At 50.3% G+C, this 10000-nt stretch overlaps 6 protein-coding genes across 7 annotated transcripts in view; 3 read left to right on the top strand and 3 right to left on the bottom strand.

The window, feature by feature from the left end:
• LOC126575133 (PAN2-PAN3 deadenylation complex catalytic subunit PAN2) overlaps nucleotides 1-776 on the top strand; it is a 4639-nt gene extending 3863 nt beyond the window's left edge. Inside the window, exon 4 of the mRNA XM_050235683.1 lies at nucleotides 1-776. This exon is cut by the window's left edge and continues 560 nt beyond it. Within this exon, the coding sequence (XP_050091640.1) occupies nucleotides 1-573 (573 nt within the window). The 3' untranslated portion in view covers nucleotides 574-776.
• A 237-nt stretch (nucleotides 777-1013) lies between these two features.
• Nucleotides 1014-2681, bottom strand: LOC126575146 (uncharacterized). Its single transcript, XM_050235696.1, has one exon. The coding sequence runs from the start codon at nucleotides 2666-2668 to the stop codon at nucleotides 1628-1630; it is 1041 nt and encodes a 346-aa protein (XP_050091653.1). The 5' UTR covers nucleotides 2669-2681; the 3' UTR covers nucleotides 1014-1627.
• Nucleotides 2682-2831: 150 nt separating this feature from the next.
• On the top strand, nucleotides 2832-4837 carry LOC126575150 (uncharacterized). 2 transcript variants are annotated; one of them, XM_050235701.1, is made up of 4 exons: nucleotides 2832-3530; nucleotides 3603-3957; nucleotides 4230-4497; nucleotides 4580-4837. In XM_050235701.1, the coding sequence occupies exons 2-4, from the start codon at nucleotides 3636-3638 to the stop codon at nucleotides 4683-4685; spliced, it is 696 nt and encodes a 231-aa protein (XP_050091658.1). In that variant the 5' UTR covers nucleotides 2832-3530; nucleotides 3603-3635; the 3' UTR covers nucleotides 4686-4837. The 2 variants fall into 2 exon arrangements, with proteins under 2 accessions (XP_050091658.1, XP_050091659.1); XM_050235702.1 differs by lacking the exon at nucleotides 2832-3530 and having other exon boundaries at nucleotides 3545-3957.
• A 318-nt stretch (nucleotides 4838-5155) lies between these two features.
• LOC126575149 (uncharacterized) lies at nucleotides 5156-6205 on the bottom strand. Its single transcript, XM_050235700.1, has 2 exons — nucleotides 5990-6205; nucleotides 5156-5722 (listed from the first exon to the last, which is right to left on the bottom strand). The coding sequence occupies exons 1-2, from the start codon at nucleotides 6203-6205 to the stop codon at nucleotides 5183-5185; spliced, it is 756 nt and encodes a 251-aa protein (XP_050091657.1). The 3' UTR covers nucleotides 5156-5182.
• Nucleotides 6206-6429: 224 nt separating this feature from the next.
• On the top strand, nucleotides 6430-8200 carry LOC126575145 (GTP-binding protein 128up). The gene is made up of 4 exons (XM_050235695.1): nucleotides 6430-6586; nucleotides 6683-7518; nucleotides 7579-7701; nucleotides 7776-8200. Exons 1-4 carry the CDS (start codon nucleotides 6545-6547, stop codon nucleotides 7876-7878), a joined length of 1104 nt encoding a protein of 367 aa, XP_050091652.1. The 5' UTR covers nucleotides 6430-6544; the 3' UTR covers nucleotides 7879-8200.
• A 66-nt stretch (nucleotides 8201-8266) lies between these two features.
• LOC126575151 (uncharacterized) lies at nucleotides 8267-8936 on the bottom strand. The gene has a single exon (XM_050235703.1). It carries the CDS (start codon nucleotides 8929-8931, stop codon nucleotides 8299-8301), a length of 633 nt encoding a protein of 210 aa, XP_050091660.1. The 5' UTR covers nucleotides 8932-8936; the 3' UTR covers nucleotides 8267-8298.
• Nucleotides 8937-10000: the final 1064 nt, after the last annotated feature.

The raw sequence follows: 10000 nt of genomic DNA, 5'->3' as shown, positions 1-10000 counted from the left end.
GAAATCCGTTCCGATGGCAAGATGTCGACGGTGAAACCGAGCCACATGAGTGTAGCGCGCATCACGTGCATTCGCGGGCAGGGTGAAGATGAGGGTGTCCCGTTCATGGACGATTACATCTCGACACAGGAACAGGTGGTCGATTATCTGACCAAATTTTCCGGCATCAAACCGGGTGATCTGGATGCGAACTTTAGCAAGAAGCGACTCACGACGCTCAAGAACTCATACCAGAAGCTGCGCTACCTGGTCGACAGTGGTGTCGTGTTTGTGGGCCACGGGTTAAAGAATGATTTTCGCGTCATCAACATCATCGTACCACCGGAGCAGATCGTCGATACGGTGCACCTGTTCCATCTGCCCCACCATCGTATGGTTTCGCTGCGCTTCCTCGCCTGGCACTTTCTCGGCATCAAGATACAGTCGGAAACGCACGATTCCGTCGAGGACGCCCGGACGGCTCTGCAGCTGTACAAACACTACCTGCGGCTCCAGGAGAAGGACGAGTTCTCCCGAGCCCTGTCCACGTTGTACGAGAAGGGCAAGAAGTTGCAGTGGAAGGTACCGGATTAATGGGGCCCCGGGGAGCGCATTTTATTTCTCTTTATTATTACACATCATTCACGTTCATGTAGCAGGGCGACATGGTTCGCTAGAAAGTTTCATTCGCTTGTATGTCCCCATTTTTCGTACCCTTTTTGTTTATTCTCTTGCTCTCGGAGGAGTGGGCTCCCAATCAAGAACCATCTGTGTACAAAAGAGATTGTAACAACCTCCCTTCGCGAGGCCGACACGTGGTGCTCCACGGTGCGATGATACGAACGTTGTAAGATAGTTTTTAATTAAATACATAAAATGACTTGATTTGATATCACAACTATTTATAGGACGACCGTTTTCTAATACTCGACTGTGTTCGTGTAAATGGGTTGCGAGGTGTTTGTGATGATGATAAGAATGGGGTCACTCTTTTCTGGATGCCCCATATTCGAATGGCATTGAATCCACGGCACGCCTGCTTTTCCCACAACTGCCTCAACCTGTCTAAAATCAATCTGGCTCCTAATTACACACCTCGCACAGCTGTGGGAGATTCCCATGGTGCTAGAGATAGTGCAGAGTGGATCGATTTATGTCGACGCTTATGTCGGTGATAAACTATTGATGTGCTTTTTCATTCCCCACCTCCTCTTGTAATAGTTGAATCCACATTGAATTTCTTAAAAACAGTAAAGTTATTCATTTTTATACTTTTCTAAAAACTCAGCCATCCTGTGGGCTGGGTGTCGGTGTGCTTGCAGAGTTCAGATTCGCTTCAAAAAGTTTTTGTTCAAATGGCTAGCAAGTATAAATATAGATTTTCACATCCTTACATATAGAAGGTATAGAAGGTATGGTCACGATTGTACCAGCATTACGTCGAGCCTCTACTGATAAGCTATTTCATAGGTTTCTTAGTGCTATAAAGAGATCACATCAAAACAGTTCTAGAACATTTTTCGTAAACGATGTAAATATACATCTACCGTCGTTCGGAAGCTTCTTAGAAGTCCTCCCGATACTTGATTCTCCGTTCCGACGGATTAGTCCGCCACAGAATGGCCAAAATGGGTTTTGCAATCCGCTCTTAATGGCGGTGTAGCATGCGTACGCGTCGTCTAACTTCCGGCGATGAACCGTTTCCAAGCTGCTGCGATGTTACGCTGGTCTTACCTAGATGATCGCTATCCCAGAACGAATCCACCGATGTGCGTCGTGCAAAGTAAGCTGGGGGAACAGCAGCAGCAGCAGCAGCAGTCGATGGTGCTGCTCCATTTCGAAACCCTGTATTACCGCCCACAGTAGAAGGCGGTGAGCGCATCAAAGTTGGCACGGATTGTCGTCTTAACAACGGTGCTGGCCCCGATGACGTGCCTGGACCCGGCTTGGTGGACCAATCGTTTGTTCGCGTGTAGCCAGCACCCGCACCGTACCCCGGATAGGGCATATGCGAGCCAGAAGGTACGCAGGACTCATCAATCGAACGCTGGATACTCATCGACGGTTGTGAACAGTGTTGCTTCATCATTCGGAACTGCTTTTGCTTCTCCCTGATCAGTGCCTGATAGTTCTGCAGCGACAGTCTTCGCTGGGCGTCCGTGGGAGTGCCGTTACGACCGGATGTCGTAAGATGCTTGGCGATATCGACACAGGCCGCAAACACCAGTATCAGCAGTACGGAGAGAAAGACGTACATCGAGGTTGGTGAAGTGGATTGTTGTTGGTCGCCGGGTGCCGTTTCCTTACTGGTGATCCGGTCGTGTGGTTTCAAGTTCGAGCCACGGCGCTCTCTTGTTCCCCGGTTGCTACGAGTGCCCTTTGGCGTATTCTGGCCACTCGCCGGAAGGAAGAATATGTCCACCTCCAGGCAGTGTGGAGCATGTCGGCCCATCACCACCTCGTGCCCATCCTCATCGTCCTGCTGCTCCAGGCCGAAGAAGAAATCCGCTCCTTCCACATCGAGTGGAAGCGGTTTGTTCAGGACTCCGGCACGTTTCATCTTCGAGGCAGCCCGAAACGAAGCCTCACGCTCACGGTTCAGATTGACACGATTTTTGTAGAAATTAATCACGAGCAGAAAGATTGCGAATGTGATCACTGAGTAGAGATGCTTGTATCCATTCGTCATTTTCTGGCCACTTATTCTCCCCGACTGAGGACTGCCTGAGGCTCGCGTACACACCAACAACAGCTGCACCTGCTGCTGCCGCAAGGGGTTATCGATCTGGCAACACACGACAATCGATATCGGGGTATTGATAAGAGAGCCGCCTCGCTTTGGCTGCCTTCACCTTGGAACACCAAAGCGAGCGAGCGTACAGCAGGTGGTTGCACCTCGGCGACGGGCGATTTGTTTTTAGTTCTCCGTTCCCAGACCGTACTATTTTCCCCTGCTAGCGGTCCACGGCACATGCCTACTGCCTGGTCGTTAGGCATGCGCATTAATTCAAAAGTGTTGCATCCCAGGTGTTTTGCCTGCACGTGAACCGGAAAGAAAGGAATTGCGTTGACCGTTTGTCGCTGTTCTTGAACACGTTTTAAACTAGTTACTAGTTTCTTGGATTAAAAGTAAAATGTTTCACAAATTTATATCGGCACAAACCACGCGCTCACGACCGTTGCACAAATCTCCCGCCAAAAACCGCACTTCGAAGCGAACCAGTCCCGTTGTAAACGCAAATAAACGCTTTATTTACCACCTGGACCCTCCGCACGCACATTCCTCGCCTCTCTACTGTGCGGGTCCGACGCGAAGGTCACGCACCGTGTTTCGACTATCCGCGGCACCGCAAACACGAACGGAAAACAGCAGCTAAACGTTTCGTCATCCCGTGCGAGTTACGTGCTTGTGGTTTAGCCTGTGGTGAGGTAGAAGGGGTACACAACAACATAAGCAACACCCACGCAAGCGCAGCCGAAAGCCGTATTTGGACGAGCACCAGCATCAGCGAGCGTCGTCGTCGTGATCGATCGTCGGTCGGTGTGTCGGTGTAAGGAGACGGGAACTGCATAGCTCCGTGGGCTGGTGGTGACCTATTTGTAAACTCATTTTTCGGTTGCAGTTTTTAGCACAACATCAAGGAGGCGGCAAGGAAATGGATTCAACGTTGCACGAGCTGCGCAAGGAACCGTCGGTGGCGGAGGTGCAACGGAACGGAAATGGAAAACAGGCCGTACCGACCACGGCAACCGGATGGTATGAAAATGGATCGAAACACGACAGTGAAGTGCAGCGGCCACGCAGACTCTCCTTTAACGGATCGGACATGGAACTGTCCGACCTGAAGGGAGCAAAGAACGGCGGCACCAGCAGCAGCACCCCTGGAACGGCCATCGATACGAAACATATGCTGGTGCTGCTGGCCCTTGCAACGACAATTGCTGTTTCCGTCCGCTACCTGCTTCCAGCGGTGGATGGTGAGTAATTTCGAGACGCATTATTTGAACAAACGGTCCAACTCTCCCTTCGTTCGTGGCCTGCGTGCGTGCGGGCGTGCTTGTGTGCGCGTCTGCTGTTTGTTTGAACAACCGCGGATGAGTGCACCGTGAGGGTGAGATCGTTCGGTGATGAAATCATCGGCGATGCGATCGAAGCGTGCGTCGCGATAAAAATAACTATCCAATCCGCCTACTCGACGGAAGCACGGGATCAAATCATGCGGCTTGTAATGTTCGATTATCTTTTGCAGCAACGACGATGCGCGCGTTGGCGTCACAAGTTTTGACCGCACTCGGAAGCTTCTGGCAAGATCTGACGGAACGGGCCAGTCGCCTCCGGCCTGCTATGGCCAGCTGGACTATGGAGCGTGTGGTGCCGCGAGCCGAACAGACGGCGTACGTCCTCTATGCCCTCGGATTCGGGCTACTGGTGTCCGCGTTCACCTGGTACGTTATCTATCTGGACAGCAGCATTCCCGGTGTTAATCCTCCGACACCGTTTTCTGCTTCCAAAAATCGGTAGGTAGTCTGTGTGCGGCCTCATGTGCGTGATACTTTATCGCTGGAAATTTTATCCGTTTTCTCGCTTTCCTACTGGCAGGTATCGGGGTGGTGCGAGGGCAGCCGAACGTCGATTCCATCTCGGCTACATAACCGCGTTGGTCAGCGGTTTGGTGGTGTTTATGATAGCGCTGCTAGGAGAGTAAAAGCTGCAACCCGCCATAAAGTGCCTTCAAGATTGCGATTTTGTCGACCTATGTAGCGAAATGAGTTCCATGCATCGAGCCAATATTTATTTCATATTTTGTATGTTATTACAAACTAACGCCAATACATTCATATTACACGTTACGTTCAAGTAATGGAAGCAGGCAGCAATTAGTTACGGTAAAGGTTATAAAGTTAACCAATTTCGATGAACTACGGCAACGTAAACGCTTCTTTTCGTCCGGTAAAAGATCGCGCAAGTTCCAGTTCTTCGCTTTAATTTGCTCGTGTGTAAATAATCCTTTGCTCTATGGTGTAGGGGTATTGGAGTGAGATACTTGTGTAGAATCAGAACTGATATAACCGCCTAACCTACTTTACGGCTTTAGTACAAATCCCTAAATCGTTGTGTTTTGTACAGCCTCTCATTCTCTTAATTCAAAATATAGAAAATTCACATAATTAAATCATAGACTGCCTTGCGCTATGTGAGTGCTCATCGCATCACCTTCGATACGAATGCGCTGACCGTTTGCAATCGGACCATCGCACGCTCGTACTGTTCCGATGTGCGCGAGATTTTCAGTAACTGAAACCGACTTCCGAATGGCTGAAGCCGCCCAACACAGCGCACCAAATCACCCCGGTTCAGCGGTGCCAACAGTTGACGGTCAATCTCGTAAAATATCGCCTGCAAAATCGGTCCGGTCTCGTGATTACGCAGCAAAACGATCTTTTCTCCCGGTCTGGTGCCAGCTTTCACCGACAGCACGTTGGCTACCGTCTCGAGCAGTACCATCGACGGGTGTTTCGGTTGCTCACGGATGAGCTTCAAAATGTGCGGGATCGTTCCGGAAACGATGCGAAGGGTAGCCTTTGGATCCTGTTTGCCGTTGCCGGTATTCCCTGAACCAGCAGCACCAGTCGGAGATTCGTTTTCTGCCTTTGAGTTGACCGCGGCAACGTTGTGCTTGGCATACTTGGATGCAGGAGCTTCACGGTTCGTCTGGGGTGTTGGTCGTTTTACCGCGTTCGCTGCACAGTGACCATAGGAAGCGCCGTTGATGCCGGTGCCTTGCGGTTGACCGGAGCGATGAAAATTCTTCAACGTGGAATTCATCGTGGGAAATTGAGTGCTTCGGTGACCGGTGAATTGTGTGGACGTTATTGGATTACTCCTAGTGGCATCCATGCTGTTAAATAGCATCGGTAGCGTACGGTTCAGGTTGTAGTTGCCCAGTGGTTCCGACTGGCGTTGGTAATCCACGTGCATCCCCGACTGTACCGGCAATGTTGCGTTCCAATCGAACAGCATACTATCGTTCATCGTGCTGTGCGCCGTATTGAAGCGGTCCAAGGAAGCGGAATTCTCAGTCCGCATGGGCCTTTTCAATTCTGCTCGCGGTTGCCCTCGGATTGCTCCGATGAGTGAAGGAGTTTCCAGAAATGCGGCCGGGTTAGGAAAGTTTCTTTGATTCACCGAGGGAGCCGGTGTTTCAGGCCACTGATAATTGTACATCGTGTTGCTGCTGCCTGTGTGGGTAAGGTAGATAAACGAACTGTAAATACGCGCTGCCGGATAAGAGAAAACACCTTACCTGAACAAAAGAGCCGAGGTCAAGCAACTTGGATGCTGCAACGAATCTTTCGAAACACTCCGCATCCCTGTGGAAATGACCATCGCTCTCTGTAGTAGTCAACTATGGTATCCTAAACGGCTGATTGTAAAACGTCAAACGGCTGCCGAAGTGGCCGGAGGTCTCGTTGTGGCCGATTTCCTGAGCAATTTTAGCCTATTTCTGCCGATTTTAGGATATATTAACCATTTCAACCACCGCGAACTGCATCTGTGAGCAAGATGAGTACGATTCTGGAAAAGATCGCTCAAATCGAGTCCGAGGTAAGGCCGTGGACCGGCCCCGGGATGACCGGCACTGCCGGATCGTGCATGTGGCGAGGTTATGACCGATTTGTTTGTGTGTTTTTTTTCTTGTAGATGGCCCGGACCCAACGGAACAAGGCCACGGCCGGCCATCTGGGCCTGCTGAAGGCCCGGCTTGCAAAGCTGCGCCGTGAGCTGATCACACCGAAGGGTGGCGGTGGTGCCTCGGAGCAGGGTTTCGAAGTGTCCAAAACGGGAGATGCCCGGGTCGGGTTCGTCGGGTTTCCCTCGGTCGGCAAATCGACACTGCTCTCGAACCTGGCCGGCGTTTACTCGGAGGTGGCCGCCTACGAGTTCACCACCCTTACGACCGTGCCAGGGTGTATCAAGTACAAGGGTGCCAAGATCCAGCTGCTCGATCTGCCCGGTATCATCGAGGGAGCGAAGGATGGCAAGGGTCGTGGTCGGCAGGTGATCGCGGTCGCCCGAACCTGTAACCTCATCTTCATGGTGCTGGATGTGCTGAAGCCGTTGACACACAAGAAGCTGCTCGAGCACGAGTTGGAAGGGTTCGGATTGCGGTTGAACAAGCAACCACCAAACATTTCCTTCCGCCGGAAGGACAAGGGTGGCGTGAACCTAAATGCTACCGTCGCCCAGTCCGAGCTCGATCTAGATACCGTCAAAACGATCCTGTCCGAGTACAAGATCCACAACGCGGACATCACGCTGAAGTACGACGCGACGGCTGACGATCTGATCGATGTGATCGAGGGTAACCGGATCTACATCCCGTGCATTTATCTGCTGAACAAGATCGATCAGATTTCGATCGAGGAACTGGATGTGATTTACAAAATCCCTCATTGCGTGCCGATCTCCGCCCATCACCACTGGAACTTTGATGATCTGCTCGAGATGATGTGGCAGTATCTGCGGCTTGTGCGAATGTAAGTATAGAGACGGAGGGAGGGTTTTTGCATTATGGTCTAACTGTTTTGTCTCTTTAGTTACACCAAACCGAAGGGACAGCTGCCGGACTACAGCTCACCGATCGTGCTGCACCACGAGCACACCTCCGTCGAGAGTTTCTGTAACAAACTCCATCGAACCATCGCCAAGGAATTCAAATAGTAAGAAAATGCCCGTTTTTTTTTTATTATAATGGTTGAGGTATTGAACTCGTTCCCATGTTTTTCATTTGCAGCGCTCTTGTGTGGGGCTCATCGGTGAAACATCAGCCCCAGAAGGTGGGCATTGATCATGTGCTGAACGATGAGGATGTGGTACAGATTGTGAAGAAAGTGTAAACCTGCGCAATAATTGAACTGTCGCCGCCGCCGCTGCCGCCTCCACGGAACTGCTAGTCCTTTGAAGGAAAAGGATGTACTGGATGGAAATTGTTTTCACAGGTAAACCGGCTTCCCTCAAGTAGTAGCAGTGTCAGGGGATTCGTTATTCTGGTCGCATATTAGCCCCATTTCGTCTATCGTTTCAATGCCCTGTACCCTGTTAAGACTTCCCGTTACAATGCCGTTTAAAGCTGTTTCTTTTTGTCTTCTTTACTTCTTTACAATTCAAACCATAAGAACTGAGAGCTTATAATATGCAGCTAACAGGGAATTGATAATACGTTTTATGTGTTCGTTTTTCTTCTTTAATATTGAGAAATCCAATCATTCTATCGGTCACAGTGTCTGCCTTTTATTGATATCTTCAGCACCTGTTCACTAGCTGCTATCAGGAGTAACCGTTGTCGTGCTGCGGAACCGGCCCAGATATCGATTGCGTAATTCCGGATTGAATAGACCACGACGGCTTTGCACGGTACGGACGCTAGCGTAAGTTGTCGTAGGTCTTTTCTTTGGCTCACCGGTTGGTGTTGCCCTAGTAACAGCACCACGCCTTCTTGTACCGAATCGCACCATTCGGCCACGGTTTTCGGTCGTCGTCGATGGTGGTTCCGCTGTCGTACTAGCTGCCGTTGTATTTTCCACCGTTGTCGTACTCGGCACCGTGCTACTCATCTGATCCTCATCTGAGGTCAACTGATCCTCATCCGTAACAGTGTGATCGTGTATGTAATCGAGTTTTTCGGCTCCTTCTTGAAGACAACCATCCAAGCCATCGTAAAAGTCATTTTCTTGTTCGCTAGATTGACACTTCGTTCTAAGCGGCTCACTTTGAGCGGTTGTAGTGGCAACTACCACTGTTTGCTCGTTTTCTTGTTCACTAGCAACGATCTCAAAGCTTTCCGTTCTGGCTTCCTCGTACACAGCTGCTGCGGAACCATCGATCCTGCCGATCGCAACCAACAACACAATAACCCAACACCAAGCGTAACGACGACAGCAACGGTCCATTTCGATTTGTATACTGAACGCACGAGGGCCATCGTGCGGTGCATTAAATATATGGGACGGTGCGTTTACCGCTCCGGCCCCGCAGGCCCCAAAGGGCCAGTTTTCAGCTGCAACAGGTTCTACCGGCATGATCGGCGATGAGTCTAGTCGCCTCACAGGCAAAGGGCAGAGTGCAGTGCCTCGGGTGTAATGGGAATCCTGTTTTTCTGTCGCTCGGTTGGGTGGTTAGCGGGGCTCAGCGCCTCCCCCCAGGGCCAACCGGAAAATGCGTGCAGGGTTCAAGGTCGCCAATGTGTGAAACATGCTGCAAGAATTCTGCAAACAAGCCGCAGTATCGGTGCATCCCCATCACCATATGGGCATGGTCCAGTATTTGCGATTAACAGATACAGCAGTGGAATGGACTCGTAAATTGTTTCTTTTCCTACAATCACAACACCGTCCATTTGGCGGTGACTGTTTGGTGCGTCGATCTATAGATTAGCGGTGCACATTTATTGATAGGCGGAGTGCGCCCAGTGCCATCCATCATCTTGAACATCATCTTGGGCACAGTCCGCATGGTTCGTTCGTTTGCACGTCCCGCACAGTTCCGCAATAAATGAGCGGCAAAGGTTAATGAGAGAGCAACATCAGCAGTGGCAGCATTTTAATTAAACTGAAAAAAGGCAAAGCAGAAACATAAAACATACACCGAGCACTACTCATTAAGCAGTAAACATTCTTGCATTGTAGCAGGCGCCGGCTTGCTTTAACCAATTGATTGCGCTCAAGATCTGCTCGAGACTGTAGCGAAGGCTGATAAGACCAGATGCTGCGCTGTTAATTTTTGAAACCAACAACGTATGATGACCATATCAGTGATGGGGGTTTCCAAATTGAAAACAGCTGCGGCAACTGCGACCGGGTTATCCGGAATGACGCATAAAGTATGGTCCACCGGTTTTCTGAACAGATCGCCCATACGCTTTTAAGCGTATTTGTTGGGCGAATTAAACTGTAGCACATTTTTTTTTTTGGTGGAATTTACGCGATGGTGCCATCGTGCCAGTTTAATAGACATTCACCA

The sequence above is a fragment of the Anopheles aquasalis genome, chromosome 3 (assembly GCF_943734665.1).
Source record: "Anopheles aquasalis chromosome 3, idAnoAquaMG_Q_19, whole genome shotgun sequence".
Taxonomy (NCBI): domain Eukaryota; kingdom Metazoa; phylum Arthropoda; class Insecta; order Diptera; family Culicidae; genus Anopheles; species Anopheles aquasalis.
The sequence above is the reverse complement of the archived record's forward strand: the minus strand, read 5'-3'. Positions and strand labels throughout refer to the sequence as shown.